The 18,083-nt window shown below is 40.4% G+C and overlaps 1 protein-coding gene across 1 annotated transcript in view; it reads left to right on the top strand.

Moving 5' to 3' along the window:
• HIVEP2 (HIVEP zinc finger 2) overlaps nucleotides 1–18,083 on the top strand; it is a 124,101-nt gene that overhangs the window by 88,342 nt on the left and 17,676 nt on the right. The window contains 3 exon segments of the mRNA XM_040554285.1: nucleotides 7,331–7,375; nucleotides 8,658–14,286; nucleotides 15,048–15,202. Of these exon segments, the coding sequence (XP_040410219.1) occupies nucleotides 8,869–14,286; nucleotides 15,048–15,202 (5,573 nt within the window). The 5' untranslated portion in view covers nucleotides 7,331–7,375; nucleotides 8,658–8,868.

Genomic DNA, 18,083 nt, shown 5'->3' with positions numbered 1-18,083 from the left:
TTAAATATGAAATTCCTCTTTCTGATTAACACATTTCTTTGTGTTGAATTAAGAATAAGGTCTTTAGTCTCACTAATTTTCACCAGCTCTTGCAAATGCAAAAGCTTCATTGCAGTCCCTATAAAGTCTTGCTTTTCCAGTTTAGCATGGTACCCTCATTGTTCGATTGCTGTGGCTTAGAAGAAAGTGAGATAGAGCTGAGTTTCTGCTGATTAAGAGAGCAGCCCAAGAATTAAGAGCCCGTTTGTATCTCAGCACCCTCTCAGATACTGTTATACATTTTTTCTGCACATTTAGTAAATACTATTTACTTACTACTTATCTAACCCTTGAGTGAAATTCATTCTTCTACAGATTGGGACCAACAAGATCATGCATCATACCAACTTAACTTTAGCAATCGTAATAGTGTTTAAAGAGGGCCTCAGTGGTGTGCATCAGTTTCTGACTGTTCTCTGCATGGGAGCTACTCTTGTATGTCACTGCATACTCTGATTCAAAGACAAATGGGGGAAAAGAGCAAAATGACAGTGGTATTTTTTGTTGCCTTCCAAATTTTTAATAATACTGGAAGTATGGGCTGTCAGATCTGCCATTGCTGTGCCATCACATTTTAAGGTCCATGTGGGTTCAATTTTGTTTCTTAATGTGTTCTCCAAGGAAATAAGTAGCAGTGTGAGGAGACTAACAGTTTACATACTTCTCTTGTTTAGTTTTATATCTGAATTATCCCAATCCTTTGCTTTGGTGTCACAATAGGTTTAATCTGTCCGTGCTTGAACACAGTCAGCCAGAACAGGTAGGTTTTGTGTTACCTGACATGTTGAAGCACCTCCAACAAAATCCTATGTGCACAGCAAGGTTAGGCATCCAGAAACAAAATATTTACCTGATCTGTTAAAAGCAGTGAGCTCAGAGAGATCAATTAGCTACTAATTTACTGACAAGATTGTTTGTCCTGTAGGCTGTTTTGGCATCTCTTTGATAGCAGTCATTTGTTCAATTCAAGAGCTGCGGTTAGTTTCAGAACTTTTACCTATAAAGGAAGTGTTTAAGATGAATTTGGCTCCTGTGTAGCTTTTTTTTTCCCTCTCTCTCTCTCTCTCTTTTTTTTTTTTTTTATTTTATAGTCATCCTGTGGAAATAAGTCTGTGTTCAGTTGGACTTTGGCAACGTGAAAGATTTTTTTATACATTTTTTCCATCCGGTAGTAATGTGTACATTATGTATGATGCTGAAACAGGAAATAGTGATGTTCTTTAAGTGAGCAATCCGTGTCATTGCAGTGAAAAGGTCAACGTTAAGGCATTTCTGCTGTAGGCTTCTTCTGTGACTTCTTAAAATATACACTCAACTTGAATTTAAGTTTTTGGGGGATGCTATTTTTCTATAGAGAGTGGCAATTTAAGATTATATTTGAGGTACTTAACATAGCAAAAAGTGTGCAGCTGTGCTCTAAGCATTTAGGCTGGAAGCCAACATCTCTTAAAGAAAATCATCTGTGTTTTCTTAATACCGTGTAATTGAAAATTTATTGCAATACATATTATGAATTTCTCTGTGGACATCTTAGAGGTGTTGGATTAGTTTATTTTCAGTTTGTATTAAATAACCTCAGATATTTAGTATATAGGATGATGAAGTCTAAACCTAAGTAATGTCTGATTCTGTGAGAATTTGCTCTTACTTTGACCTGCTGTTGAAATAATTTGTCTCCTTTTACTCACTCAGAGGCATACCTCATATCTGATCAAAGCTCCTGAAGTGAAATGGGACACTCCTGTTTCATGCCTGAATTTTCTGTAAGGTCACCACAGAAGGGATATAGGTTTTCTATCTTGCCATACCAGTGTGCCTGACCTCTGGCTTGGTAGGGTCACATTCAGAGGAGGGAAGGAGAGTCCTGTTCTTCACAGCGTGTACCCAGTGACTTTTGGACGCAATGCCCAAGACAGGTTCCTACAGTTAAGGTTACAAGAGTAAAACAGATTCCTTTCTTTGTTTTCATCATAGAATCATAGAATCACAGAATGGTTTGGGCTGGAAGGGACCTTAAAGGACATCTAATTCCAGCCCCCTGCCATGGGCAGGTACACCTCTCACTAGACCAGGTTGCTTTCGAGCAGACTGATTCATTTACTTTCTTCAGCATGCTCAGGTAATGGTCTCAGAATAGTTTTAATTAGCTGAATTAGCCAGTTTAAAGTGGGCTTGGTAAAGCCTTCATATGAATGAAATAATCAATGCTACTACAATTAACTAAAATGTGCCATTGTGTGCCATCTCTCAACTGCTGGAATTCTAGAACATTTCTCAAAATCTGGGCCAGATTTAGTGTGATAACTGAAATAATAGTCACAGAAATCAGGATGCCAGATTTCATACAACTTCTAGTTTTATGTGCACAGATGCTGTTTCTGGGAACCGGTAGGTACCATGGACACCAAAGTATGTTCTTAGAAACCTGAGAGTAAAAGCCTAAAATCATATTCAGTTGTGGAGAGCTTGCAGTCGCAAAGAGCCAGAATATTCTGCTCTTGATGCTTCTGTAACTTCATCTTCTCAGTCAGTCTCTTCGGTTCCTGACTTCTTGGGGAACCCCTGTGAGAAGTGTTTACCCAACAAAGAAATGAGTAACAGATAATCTGAGTAACAGATCCTGCCTTGTAGCCTCTCCTTAAGCAAGTTTAGTACAGTTTGTTTGATTATTTAATAGTAAATTCACAGCATACTGTATGTGCTTGCTGAGCAGTATTTGTTTTTATATTTTCTAGTACTTTTAAATAATGTCTAAAAAAATATTGTAAAGATTAGTTCAGCTGCCCAAATTTTAAAATCTATGTTATTCGAAATATTTTAGGGTATTTTCAAAACTGTGACTTTCTGGCTAGCTTTGAAAAATGGCAATGCATTCAATAAAACACTGAAATCCAGAGGGCAGGCAGAACATCTGGGGTGGAATTAAATGATCAAGATGAGTAGCGTCTTCAAGTATGAAGAGGTAACAACAGTATTTACAGTACAGAAAGTAGCAGATTAAAATAAATACACCTAACCTATCTTAAAATGGCTGCCTTCTTGAAATTGCATCCGTAAAAGGATGCCTCACAGTTCCTGCCGAACTGCAGCAAAAGCACGGGCATCTTTGCGTTCCCAGTAAACCAAGATTTTGCCAAGTGCCAGTGGTTGACAAAGGAATTTACAGTCATTCCTAGAGGTGTTCAAACAGACAGGTAGAAGGCCAGCTACAAAACCACAGTCAGAAGGGACCCCTAGCCAAGGACTGCTGAAAATATGAAGAGAATCTCTCTGGTCAGGAGTGGGTAGTCTTTTTTACAAAACTGGGAAAATTAAGAAGTGTTTCATTTTCCTTATCTTTTAGTAACTATAGATCAAAAAGTGAAGAAAGGGAGTTTGCTTCCTGATGGCATTATCAAGTGTGGTATCAAGTAGTATGAAAAGATTGAATTTGCTCATCTTGTGTTTGTTTGTTTTTGTTGTTTGTTTGGTTGTTTGGTTTGGTTTGGTTTGGTTTGGTTTTTCATTTGTGCAAAATGACAAAGCAACATACCCCAAAGACTACATTCCTTTTATTACCTTGCTACAGTGCACAAGCGAACTCAGCCCACCTCCCCTCCCCTCCCCTCCCCTCCCCTCCCCTCCCCTCCCCTCCTCTCCTCTCCTCTCCTCTCCTCTCCTCTCCTCTCCTCTCCTCTCCTCTCCTCTCCTCTCCTCTCCTCTCCTCTCCTCTCCTCTCCTCTCCTCTCCTCTCCTTTTTCTTTTCCCCCCACTGGGATGTCAACACCAAACAGCTCTTCGGGGAATATCATTAGTGGGACAGAGGGAAATAAGGGGTAGGATGGCAAGCCAAAGGTGTGCTCCCCCTCTTCCTGAAAGGCCAAGTCAGTTTTATTCTCAGCTGCAGGTGGGGAAGCGCTCAGAGGTGGCCTCCCTTCCCTGTAAGGCTGGCTGACTGCTGGGCTTGTCCCAGACATGGCTAATAAGGGTCTTGGCAGAGGTCTGTGAGTGAACATTGGGATTTTATAGGAGCCACTGCAGCTTGTCTATACGAATGATTGCCCTATAGAATAAGAATCCCTTAGGGGCCAGTTACAGTGGTTTTAGGCCGGTTTTGTGCTGGCAGTGCTGGACAGAAAAGATTTAAAGCATGGCTGGATCTGACCCTTAGTCCTTACTCTAGAGTCAATATTTATTCTGTATGGTGCACTCAGGATTTAGCCGGGAAGACATAAGCTTCCAATTTGTTCACTTGCAAGAGCTGTAATACGAGCTACAAATTGAGAAGTAGTAAAAGTTGTATTTTGCCAAATTTTATTTTAAAGCTGTTGAGCGTAACCATTTTAATGGTCTCAAAAATAAAATAAAATAAAATAAATTAAAAAAAAGGAAAGAAAAGAAAGGAAGGAAGAATCTTGGAGCTCTGTAGCCACCCAGATCTATGTCTCTTGCACGCAGCTCGCAGAGGAACCGCAGGAACGGGAGTGACAGAATAATGCTCCTTTTCTAGAAAGTTTTAAAAGTCTTGATTTAGTAGGTGCATCTGACATAAATACAGTTCCCAGTCTCCCAGTAATCTTCTCAGGTTCAAAGCCCGCAGAGAAGTGAAATGCCCTGGTTTGAAGCAGGCAGATAGCGCAGTTGGCGTGGCGGGGCGGGGGGATCCGGCTGCCAGGCCGCATTCCTACGGGAACCTGGCCCGGCCCGCTTCCAGGGAGGCCTCCGCAGCTGATGGCGAGCGAGGTGCTCAGCCCAGCTCGCGTGCGCTGCCTGATCCGCCTAGGTGGGCTCCTCCAAGCCGCTCCAGAGAAGCCGAACGGTGCCAGAGGTATTAAAGGGAATGCACATTTTTATCATCCGTAGTTCCCTGCTTTGAAATATGAAGTATTTGAAATATCGGGAGTTTCTGTCTATTGAAGAGTTTCTTTTTGATGAAGAGCAATACTGGCAAGTATATTTACAGTGTTTTCTAAAGGAGAAACATTAATCCGTTGAAATTTGGAAGTCTCTTGTTGGCTTAAGCTAGTCCATGGTTGCAGGAAGATTAGATAAAAGCTTGACTGGGAAGAACAGACAGAATGCAAGCTACCTTTTTGGTATGTTGGATTTCTCCATTTAGGCCAGTAAAACTTAGCATTGGGGAAAAAAATAAAAGGAAATAAAGAATATTAAAACAATCTTTGACACAGGATGGATGGGAGTTCAAACCAAACCAGAAATGGCTATGTTGATTCTGGAAAGGGATTTATTTTCCCCGGGAGAGTGACGTTGACCAAACTTAAGCCATCAATAATCCCTGTAATTAGTCTATACCTGTTTCATAGTGTAGGTTGAAAAATTATATAGAGCGTTCTGAAAATAGCAGGACCACAGAGTGACTTGAACTCTGTAGCAGACGTCTCAGTCCAGAACTAGAAATTGATGGAAGTATATTAGCACCATCTTTTGCTCAAATAAAACCACTGCTGTCACATTTCTGTGACTGGCAGATTTCTGCCCTGAAGATGTTCTTGGCAGAGGGAATATGGAACAGAAAGGATGCTTCCATCCTCTAGAAATTTCTGCTTCACCGTTTGCAAAATTGTCTAATATGGAAAAAAGTATTTTTCTTTGAAGATGGCTAACAACTTTATGCTCTTTCACTTAGGAACATTGCCTCTGGTCCCTGTTTCTGCTCCTCAGATGCTGTATTTCCCTTTACTTCTGTGCTTGTATGTTAGCACCATTGCTGACATGAGACTTGGCTTAGCTCAGTTGCCAAAAATGGTTAGCCCTTTGCCTGCCATTTGCTAATAAGGAACTGCAGATCTGCTCCACTGTAACCAATTCTCATACATTGTAAATAGTGCATAAGGCTTTTTTTTTTTTTTTTTTTTTTAAATTTGTAGTGACACTTTTCATATGAAGAAGCAAATTAGGAAAATTTAAAAAGTTTTACTTGGATTACATTTTGTCTTTTTCCTGTTGGAGGATCAGACAAGAGAACTATTTAAAAATCCATTAGCACATCAAAGCTGAATGACTTTATGACCTAAGATATTATGGTTTCTGTCTAATTGATTGCTATTATTTTGTACTATATGGGAATCCTCTATAGTTACATTTTTAGCTTTATTTGTGCTATAAAATAAATAATTGCTAACTGGTGGCACAGTAGTAATTCTATTAACATCAAATCATCAGGCTTTACTAATGTCCATTCTTTCTTTGAAAGTGTTATTAAATAAGTGTATTTTTAGCACTTATTCTAAGTGATTACAGAGATCTAAATTTTTTTGACTTTTAGATATGTTTTTTCTTTTATATACTTTACTATTTCATCATCTGTTGGTTTTATTCAGTGGAGAAAATGTAAGTGTACTAGCAGTTTTTCTGACAATTTCTAATTGGGTGTTATTATATTAACCCATATCCCATCCTCTGCAGCTAATACTTAAGGTATTTCTAAGGATTTTGTATAAACATAAATGGAAGTGCTCTGGGGTTTGTCCTCCTGGATTTTTGTCTTCTAAAGAAATGTTGCTTTTGTTATCAAAATCAAACAAATCTCCTTTTTAACAAAACAAAACAAAATACATTTTCAAGATTGGATTTGTCAAAAACCGCAGGGGAGAATCCTCCTTTTACTGCAAGGGAGAACTGATCTTCCAGCTAGAGAGACACTGCTCAGTTTTCCTATTTTCAGATGCATTCCCTGTGCTGGTCATTTCTGTAATGCAAAGAGTAGCTTGCAGTAGCAAATTATGGCAGGTACATAAGTCTTTTAGATATGTATTTGGTCTGTAGGTTTCTCTTTTGAGAAGGCAGACACATATTCTTGAGCACTGTCCCACTGGTGTTAACTGGTCTGGAAGCTTACTTGTTTTCACTACTTTTTTTATGTACCTTAGTGGTGACATCCTGGCCAGGATTTCATTCTGGTCCCTGAAACATTTAATGAGAAGCCTAGAAGGCCTAAAAGTATTAGCTGGAGTGAGGTATTGAAAGGGGATTTGCCAATGGGATTCAGGAATAATCTAGGTTTAGCAAAGGTGTAGGAATGAAGAGCGACATTGGGCAGCTCTCTTTTTACTGATTCAGGAAGGTGAGACTGCACTAGTTTAGATTTGCAGTTATCCTTAAAAGACCTTTAAAAAGCTTCACACATACTCTTCAAAATGTGCTTGCTCAGATCTCTGAGATGCGACGTGACATTTTTCCAATGGGTGGATAAATGAAATTTTCAGGCCTCTACTGTAAATAATAGAAAATTTTCTTCAGCATCTATACTTAATATCAGTAACTTCTTACGACTGTATTTTTTTTTCTACAGAAAATCTGAAGACAGTCATGCCTATTAGATGTCTAGAAGATGCAGGTAATTGTTTTATACCAAAAAAGGCGTATATTCTCATTCCCTTGTTGTTTTCTCGTACTTCTCTAATGTTTCTTCAAGCCCAATTCAGTTTTTGTACTGTAGGAATTAAAAATATTCAAGTATCTTTAATACTGCTTTTTTTAATAACCTTTTTTTCTCTCTACTGTAAAATAGTGACTTTATGATTTGCACTGTTTCATCCAGAAAATATCCTCTGTTTGGATAATACGGAAGCAGGAAGCCTACATTGTTCTTCTAATTCAAATGCTGTACTTGCCTGTGAATGTCATGCCTCCAAGTTTTCTTCTTTGTAAAAGAACTTTGGAATCCTGTTGCGTTTAGGCGTAAAAACTGCGTGTATTAGCTGGATGGAAATGTTTCAACATTGAAATCTAAAATGCTTAAGTCACATAAAACAGTCAGAGCTAATTTCTCTAATATGTGTTTTACCTCTAGCAAGACATTCTCACTAAAATTTAATGTGGTGTTTGGAAGATGGAGATGTGGAAAGGTACTAATACTGTTGTGTTCAGAAGGCTTAGCTGATGTCTTTTTTGACTGTATAAAAGTAGTGTAAAAAGGTGATCAAGACTTCCTTGTAAAAAAAAATAGATTATATAAGGTAAGAAGTACCTCACTTTAGCCATCTTAAAACTTGGAATATTATCCAAGGTAGTCATCTAGGATTTCTGCCTAGCCAACAGTGAGAAACAGGCATCTCCAGAGTGGAGGGCCATATGCATAGACATCACATACATCTGAAGCACACACTATGATATGGAAAGATTTCTCCTCTGGAAGTACTGATCACCATCCTCTGACTTAAGAGGAAAGCCAGGTGACTAAAGTGCATGTCTGAACTGCAGGTGAGTAATACTGGATAAGGTAGTTCCTGCCGATGGGGTTAGGACTGTATTTTCAGCAGTGATTTGCTGAAAGGTCTTTGAAAGTAGATGTCAGACTTTCTGAGAATCAAACCCCTTTAAACTGTCCTGAGAAAGCCTTCAAAAATTACTGTTCAAGTTGGAAAGTGTAGATCCCTGTTTTCTATTCTCAGGGCTTTTATTGAGTAATGATTACACTTGTGTGAAATCTCTGGAACCATTCTTTACTGTGTCTCCTCACAAAATGGGATTTTGTGAAATGCAGTTACCTTTTCTTAAGTTTCGTAGTATTTTTAATGAAAGGCTCAATAAAAATACAACCAACTGTAGTGATGTTGTTTTGCCCAGCTATATTAATTGGTGCTTGGGTTTTCTTTATTTTTGCTTTTTCCTTACAGATACCTGTGTCACCATGGAGGAGATGAAGAGAACCTTGCTCTAGTAGATCATAAATATCTCTGTGTCATTCTGCATCTCAGTGTTTAATAACAATGGAAAATGTCCAAATGCTATAACAAGTCTTTGCAAATGTATAATAAACTGTTTAGGAAAGTTCATGCCATGAACAGGACTGTATAATAATCACATTAGTGTACAGACACAAATCTAATGCCTATAGACTACTGCGTGGAAAGTTCCAAAGAGAAAGAAAAGTCTGTGAACTTGCAACAGCCCTGGAAAAATGGGAGCAACAAAACTTTAAAAAGCACAGCTTTGGACACACTCCATGAGCCTGCACAGCTTTCAAGTGAACTAGCACTTAAGACCTTGTGTAACAAAATGGACTCTGGGGACACAGCTATAGGGCAAAAAGCTACCTCAAGGTCTGGAGAAACTGCTAAAGTACCAACTAGATGGAGGCAAGAACATTCAGCTGTTATTAAGATGAGCACTTTTGGCAATCAAGAAGTACAGAGGCAACCACAAATAGATCACGAGCAAATTGGAAACACAGCATCAGCACAACTTTTTAGTTCTGGGAAACTGGTATCATCAAATGAGGCTGCACAGCAAGTCACAGAGAAGCAATATCCACAGCATCGTCCAACTCCTTACTCATGTCAACATTCACTTTCTTTCCCACAGCATTCATTGCCACAAGGCTTCTTGCACAACATAAAGCCACATCAGAGCTTGGAAGGCCCTCCTTGGCAGTTTCCTAGCCACTTGCAATCAGTTGCCTCAGAGGACTTGTTTCCTTTTCATATGCATAGCCATAGTGGAGGTTTCTCCAGGAAGAAGATTTCAAGTTTGAACCCTGCGTACAGCCAATATTCACAGAAATCTTTAGAACAATCAGAAGATGCTCACAAAAAGGAGCACAAACCCAAAAAGCCTGGCAAATACATTTGTCCTTACTGTAATCGGGCTTGTGCCAAACCTAGTGTACTTAAAAAGCATATTAGGTCTCATACTGGGGAGCGACCGTACCCTTGTGTTCCTTGTGGTTTCTCCTTCAAGACAAAAAGCAACCTCTACAAGCACAGGAAGTCACATGCCCATGCAATTAAAGCAGGACTGGTACCTTTCACAGAGTCAGCAGTCTCCAAATTGGACCTAGATGCCAGTTACATTGATGTGGAAGCTGAAATACATTCAGATGGTGAGCAGAGCACAGACACTGATGAGGAGAGCTCACTGCTTGTGGAGGGGTCTGACAAAATGAGCCCTGTTCCGCAGCTCCCCCTGGACATTGCTAGCAGAGGCAATTTTCACTCCTCCATGGAAGAGTCCTTGGTGGGGCCAATGAAAGTGCCCATTTTGATTATCCCTAAAAGTGGAATTCAGTTACCCAGTGAGAGTTCACCCTATATTGGCTCTGATATGTTGCAAAACCCATCCTTAAGTACTAAGTCTGATGACTCTCACACAGTTAAACAGCGACTTGCACTAAGACTCTCAGAGAAAAAAGGGCAAGATTCTGAGCAGTCATTAAACCTCCTGAGCCCACACAGTAAAGGAAGCACTGACTCTGGTTACTTTTCCCGCTCAGAAAGTGCTGAGCAGCAAATAAGCCCACCAAATACTAATGCAAAGTCTTATGAAGAGATCATCTTTGGGAAGTTTTATAGGATTAATCAAAGGACAGCACTAACAGTAGCCACAACAAATCAGGAACACAGTTTAATGGGTAGAAAGGGCAAAGCGGAGCCATTACCTCTCTTAAATAACAGATTGGATATCAAGATGCTTGAGGAACATATTTCTCAGCTTACTCCAGGTAAAGAAGAACTTATTGACTCCAGTAATTTGAGCACTATTAAATCTACACAAGTTTATCCAGGCAGCAGTACAGAATCTAGACAATCCCCGAGCGCATCATCCATCAAAAGTGAATCCAACTTGTATCAAGCCAGTCAGCAGGGTGAGGTGCCTGTCCTTCTAGAGCCCCCAGTAGATTCTTCTCCTCTTATTAGAAGTAACTCCATGCCAACCTCTTCTGCAAACAGCCTAAGTATTCCCCCATCTCTGAGAGGAAGCCACTCATTTGATGAGAAGATGACTGGCTCAGATGATGTATTTTACCCTGGCACAGTGGGAATATCCCACCAAAGGATGTTGAGAAGGCAGGCTGCCTTTGAACTGCCCTCTGTGCAGGAGGGGCACTCAGATTCAGACTATCATGGAAGACCAGGGAAAAATATCATTATTGCTTCCAACAGACAATCAGCAGGTGACAAAGGACCATCATCAAAAGAGAAGAAAGCAGGGGACAAGACCTTTTATGACTATGATGCCAGTGGAAAGCACTACAGAAAATGGGAAGAATTTGAAGCTCAGAAGCAAAACTACAGGGACTCGCCATCCTTAGGTGGAACAAACAAGGGGGGAGAGTACTTCATTGATCCACTTGGACAGTCTCAGGCAGTGCCATCCATGCTTGGAACAACTTTTGAAAACAGAAAGCGCAGGAAAGAGGAGAGTGTTGGAGATGAGGAGGACAGTCCCATGCTTTGCAGCAGTACAACTGGCACCACTGGAGGAATTCAGCCTTTGGACTTCGATCCCAAATCCCAAATTCAGGACGTGCCAAGGAGTGGATTTTCCCTTCAAGGTCTGGACAATTCTGCCCATTGCCATGCAGAGCGTTTTGAAATGTGCAGGCCTTACTTGCAGTCTGGAAGTCCTGCAGCTTCTCTGGAAGACTCATCCTTAATTGCAGAGCAAGAAAAGACTGCAGAATCACTAACTAGAAAGCCCCCTGGAAATGTAATCTCTGTCATTCAGCACACAAATTCATTGAGCAGGCCAAACTCATTTGAAAGGTCTGAATCTACAGAACATGTTGTATGCCAGCAGGATAAGATCTATTCACCATCTGAAACATGTGAGAGTGAGATTTCTGAGTCCCCCATGAGCCCAGACCGAGCTCCACAAACAGAAAATGCTGACACCGGTAAGCCATCTCCATCCCAGCAACCTCAGCCATATCATATGCAGCCCAGATTGGTTCGCCAGCACAACATACAGGTACCTGAAATTCGTGTCACAGAGGAGCCAGATAAGCCTGAAAAAGAAAAAGAAGTGCAGAACAAAGAGCAGGAGAGACCCACAGAAGAATTCCAGTGGCCCCAGAGAAGTGAAACCCTTTCTCAACTTCCAGCCGAAAAGCTACCACCCAAAAAGAAGCGTTTACGACTGGCTGACATGGAGCACTCCTCTGGAGAGTCTAGCTTTGAGTCCACAGGTACAAGCCTCTCTCGCAGCCCTAGCCAAGAAAGTAATTTGTCCCACAGTTCAAGTTTTTCAATGTCCTTTGAAAGAGAAGAAACAATGAAGTTCATCACACCTCCCAAACAAGATGAGTTTGGAAAACAGTCCGAGTTTTTAACAGTTCCAGCTGGTGCTTACTCACTTTCCGTCCCTGGGCATCACCATCAGAGGGAAATGAGACGCTGCTCATCTGAACAGATGCCCTGTCCTCACGCTGCTGAAATCCCAGAGATCCGAAGTAAATCCTTTGATTATGGGAACCTGTCTCATGCCTCTTCAGCAGGGACACCTACTACTGCACTATCTCCATCACGAGAAAGGAAGAAATGCTTCTTGGTTCGCCAGGCTTCCTTTAGTGGTTTTCCAGAGATTTCCCAGACTGATCAGAGCACAGAACAAAGTATAAAGCAGGAACAGATGGAACATGCACAGGCTGGTCTCCGCTCCTCCCAGCTTGCCTGGCATCACTCCCCTTCCTCTGTACTTCAGCCCATTCAGGTAGATGAGTCTGGAAAACAGGCTGTTGGTTCTTGTGCTCAGCTTAGTAATAGCTCATCCCACCTTGCCCAGCAACAGGCTCTTCTTGCAGATAGTCCAGAAATGTTAAGGACTCCCTTGATCCAACAAGCACCTTATATTTCCAACAAACATCCATCAGAGCAGCAGCAGCAGCTATTTGCACATCAGGATAAGGTCCCATTTCCCCCTATTCATAACACCTTATTTCAGTTCCCATATCCAACTGTCTGCATGGTTCACTTACCACCATCTCAGCAGCCGGTCCTGTGGCAGTCATGCACAGAACCTCTACACTTCCAGCATCATTTTGTACAACAGCTGCAGAAATCTTATGTCAAGCCACCTTTCCAAACAGACGTTCCTCCAAGTTATCACCTGGAACATAATTCAGAGTTTATTGGAAAGAAACCAGCTGATTATGTACATGCTAAAGAGCAAGCATACCAGCATTACTCAGGAACATCTGGGCAGTATTCAAAAAATACTCTTGCGAAGTACCAGTCAGACCATAGCATTAAACTGACAGATACCTCCTCTGAGCAGCATCTTCAGACAGAGTTTGACTCCCCATCTGACGGATCTGTACAGTCTTTGCCAGGAACAGTTGTTCCCGTCAGGATTCAAACCCATGTGCCATCATATGGTAGTGTCATGTATACAAGCATTTCCCAGATCCTTGGACAAAGCAACAGTCCCGCAATTGTAATTTGTAAAGTTGATGAAACTGTTTCTCAACGAACATTGGCAACTAATGCAACAATGCATGGAATTGGATTTAACATAGCTCAGATGTTAGGTCAGCATGGAGGGCTAGAAAAATATCCTTTGTGGAAAGTGCCGCAGACACTATCACTTGGACTGGAGCCCTCAATTCCCCTCTGTTTGACTTCCAGTTCTGACATGGCTTCTACCTTGGGAGGAGGCAAACGAATGCTTTCACCTGCCAGTAGCTTGGAGCTCTTCATGGAGACCAAGCAACAGAAACGAGTCAAAGAAGAAAAAATGTATGGGCAGATAGTTGAGGAGCTAAGTGCCGTTGAGTTAACTAACTCAGATATAAAGAAAGATTTTCCAAGAATGCAGAAGCCTCAACTGGTAAGGCAGAGCTGTACTACTGAGCCAAAAGAAAGTCTGCCATCCATGTCATCCTCTTCACCACTGTCATCCTCATCATCTCAAGATTACCCACCTGTCAGCATGACGACAGCTGATGCTTTCCCACTAAGCAGGGAGAAACTTTCAAGTTTTGATTCCACATCACCAGGGCAAAAGTCCAGTGGCCCTTCTGAAGGAAGAGACTCGCCAGAAGAACTGGATGTGGATGAAACAGCCTCAGATATGAGCATGAGTCCACAGAGATCTTCATTGCCACCAGGAGAAATTCAGCCAGAAGACCAACTGAAACATCAGAAAATGCCTCTTGGGATGCTAGTCCAGATGGCATCCAATAACAGTGGGAAAGTCACAGGTTCTACCATTCTCCTGACAGACGTAGCAGATTTTCAGCAGATCCTTCAGTTCCCAAGTCTTCGCACTACTACAACTGTGAGCTGGTGTTTCTTAAACTATACAAAACCCAATTACATTCAGCAACCAACCCTCAAATCTTCTGTTTACGCTTCATGGTGTATAAGTTCATGTAACCCAAACCCATCTGGGCTAAGTACAAAGACCACTTTAGCACTTCTAAGGTCCAAGCAAAAAAACACCACGGAAATCTACACTCTGGCTGCTATGCATAGACCTGGAGCTGGTAAACTGACATCATCAAGTGCATGGAAGCAATTTTCTCAGGTAAATAAGAGGTTTTAATAAAATTAAATTCATATATCTTTATTTGAGAAAATACTAGTGAACTATGAAATGTAAGGTTCCCTCTCTCCCCCCCCCAAAAAATATATATTCCCATTGAGAAATCAGGCTTTAACATCTTCCCATGACAACTTATGAGCCTCGATTTACCCCTCTGCAAACTCTGATACTTCTGCTGCCTCTGTCTCCATTTTGAGAATCAGTTGTGAAAAGTGAGGCTTTTAAAGCCCTCCTTTCACATGTGCCAGAACCCGATACATTATCTCCTTCTATTTTTCCTACCTTTTTGCCATGTCCTGATTCAAACAGTAGACACAAACATCCGTGCAAGTTCATAAGTAAAGATTAAGTTAAAATTGAATAAGGATTTTCAGGTCATTTTAATGTCTTTTACATATTGACTCTTCCTCATGAACTAAGCATTAGATAATGGTGCCAGGGAAAATTCTGTAATAGCAATAAATTACCTTCTGAGGCTTTTCCATCTCTATTTTCCATGATTTTTTTTTTTCCCTGGGGAAAGATATGGTGCTGTCTTTTCTGTCAAGACTCTCATAAAAATTTGTCCATGCTGCCCCCTCTCTTATTCTCCATCAAACTGAATGGGACAAATTAATTCATCGTATAGAGTTGCACAAAAATGAGAGTTTGGCTTTGACCTGGAATGTTAAAAGTACTTGAAATGAAGTGTGCATTTATTGTGTGTTCCAGAAGTAACACCATTCCTTGACTTTGTTCTACAGATGAAACACGAGCCATTCTTCTTGTTTGGCAGCAAGCTTGAAAAGAAAGTAGTGGGGAATATTATAAAAGAAAGAGTAAAAGGAGACATTCATGGAGATAAAGACATTACATCCAAACAAACTGAGCCGATACGAATTAAAATCTTTGAAGGAGGGTAAGAAAATGCAACTGGAAATTTCAAGCTCAGCCTGTCGTTTTAAAAAGATTTGAAAATGAACATGAATGTACTGGGATGTAAACAGTCTCCTGTATTTCTGCCATGTATTTTAGCTCCCGAGCTTCTTTTTGTTTTGTGTATATGTCAGTCTTAAAACAAACTACAGGATACCTGTATAGTTAGTTACTCTTGGCTCAACCTTTGCTATTAAGACAATTACATTTTTTTATATCTGTGTGTGAGCATTCACTCTAAATTGTCACTTTCGTTCTTTAGGTCAAAAATAAATGGATAGACAGTTAACGTTTTGTCATTTTCTATACATTTTTTTTTTGGTATCTAATGGCTTCCGTGAGGACATCCTTCATTTTTAGACTATGTGTGCCTCCACTTACTTGAATGGGTTAGCTAGGTATGCTTACTCTTAATCTTGTAATACTACATTATTGGATTTTGGATTTTGGAGATAAAATGTAAGATGTAAATGTAAGATAGCAATGAAATCTATGCTATCTAAGCCTAATCCATAGATCTGTCATGTAAAGTTGATGAAATGATGCTTAATTTTACTACAGCCATCTATTACTCATGTGATAATAGAAACAACTAACAAAGAGAGGGAGAAAGGAGACCTGAAAGCCCATTAGCAATGTTTTGAGGCTTATGAAGCTTGTTATACAAAACAAATGAAATGGGCAGTTGTTTGCCTCTCTTGGAGTGTACTCTAAAATGTAAGATATTGTTTTATTTGTTTTAAAGAATTCTGACAAGATGCAATTAATTTGACAGAGGTTAGTAGTGAATAGTCAGGTGGCTGAACAAGCTGTTTTTTTTAGTCTTACCACACCCAAATGGTCTCATAGCGATGTGTTACTGGGATAACTAAATAGGTCAGGATGGAGATGTGATAAATTTGTACATGCCTTTCATTCCCCCATCATTTGGTACTCTAAAATCTCAGGTGTCCTTCATTCCCATCATGTGTTTTGAATCCCCTTGGATAGTCTCCATGAAATGAACATTGACATTTCTTTCTAGTCTGCAACAATGAAAGGGTATAGCCTACATCTTGCTTGAAAGACTGAAAATGTTATTTTGGAGATTGTTATAGGTATGCTGACCCAGACACCCTGATCGTGGCTGTTCTCTGTAGCTTTACAGAGAACTTAATACCCCAGTCAGTAAGGCGGCTACATGAGAGTGACCCAAATTCAGGGGTGAGCCTAAGTTTATAACAAATTTAAAGAGCTGTTGCTTAGATTCACGCCCACTTTGAAGAATAAAATTTGCCTGCTTCCCACTACGTATCATTTCTGAATTTGGATCAGTCAGTTGAAGATAGTCTGCACTGATGTAAGGCTCACGATGAGAGTTCAGAAGAGTAAAAGTTTGTTAAGAAAAGCAACTTTTAGAAGGATTCAGATTAGTACAGGCTGTAACAGATCACTATACCATCTAACATTTTTTTTAAGAAACTTTGTACATTACTCACACTATCTTAAGTTTCCTTGTGCACCAATAAGGTTTATGTAACTATTTGTGTAAAGGCATATAATTCACGTCAGCCAGACATACCTCCTAGTAATACTTGGCTATGTTTACTCTACTTCATTAGAGTGGAACAAAAAGAGAGAAACCTTGATACGCACATTAATTTCTGGAGTTGGAGGAGGGGAGGGGAAAAAATAATCTGTGCAATATACTTCCCTAATTGGCTCGTATAACCTGCAAAGCTTCAGTGAAAGAGGTGATAAAGTGTTAATCAGTCCACCCTTTCCTTATAGATCATCATTCTAATGTACATTTTATAGGAATTGTTTGTGGAAGGGTAGATTTTTTCTTTTTATTAGTTTGGTTGCTGTTGTTTTTTTAATGGATCAAATATTCTTTACATGTTATAACCATGTCTTTCATTATTTTCTGTCCTGACTAATGAGTTTGTCCTCCTCTTCAGGTTTTTGTTTGTGATCTCTGAAAGCTAGGTTTTTAACATGGGTGGGTTTTCATGCTTGCCTGCTCTTGTCTGTAGAGCTGTTCTGTTCTACTCTGTTCTCTTCTGCTTTCATCAAGCTCATCTTTGCATCACCTGAGCACACACAAGCAGTGCACTGAACTATGCAGTAGATGTCTGTTGTGTTTGTTTCATGTTCCCCCCCTAGACAGACAAGCATGCATGGCGGTATCTTGTTCCAGCAGGGTATTTTCCTCTAGTTTTTGTTTGTCTTAAGGAATGGATTTACTTATGGTTCTTGACTATTTTTGTTCTGTAAATGTGGAGAAGGCAATTCGGAATTCACAGTTGAGAAAGACCTGCAACCATCACAGTTTTCAGTTCCTGGGAAAGTCTATCCACTACACAGGGAAATGTAGTCATGCAGGTGCTCTATGCCAGGGGAGTGGAGTGCTTGTACGATAGGTACAAGTAGGTTTAAAAAACCAAATAGACAGGGCTGGGGACTGGGGATCCACGAGAAGGTGAGGTAACAGAATGAATGGAGTTCAGCAGAAAAGTAGGTGTCATAGCACATCACCACATCACTTGCTGCACCAAAGGTCAGTCAAGAGCTGTTTGTAAGCATCACAGCAGAGGGGATTTTGAAGGAGGAAGCTAACAACCATATTATTACCTCTGGCAGGTGGCTTGATTCAAATGAAATTATTTGAATCACAAAATCTGCTTTCCACCAGCTGTGACTACCAAACCTTGGTGCAATATGAAGCAATATTCCTCAGTGAAAATCAGCAACTTGAAGTTCGGTAGTAGTTCAGTACAGTTAGATACTCACAGTGTGAAGTTGAAAGAAAGGAGCAGTAGAGAATGTTCCCGCTCATCTGACATCTTGCTTAATGACTTTACCAGCTTACAGCAAGATTGCAC

Source organism: Cygnus olor, chromosome 3, assembly GCF_009769625.2.
Source record: "Cygnus olor isolate bCygOlo1 chromosome 3, bCygOlo1.pri.v2, whole genome shotgun sequence".
In the NCBI taxonomy this organism is placed as follows: domain Eukaryota; kingdom Metazoa; phylum Chordata; class Aves; order Anseriformes; family Anatidae; genus Cygnus; species Cygnus olor.
Note: the sequence above shows the minus strand (reverse complement) of the source record. Positions and strands in the feature narration are given on the sequence as shown.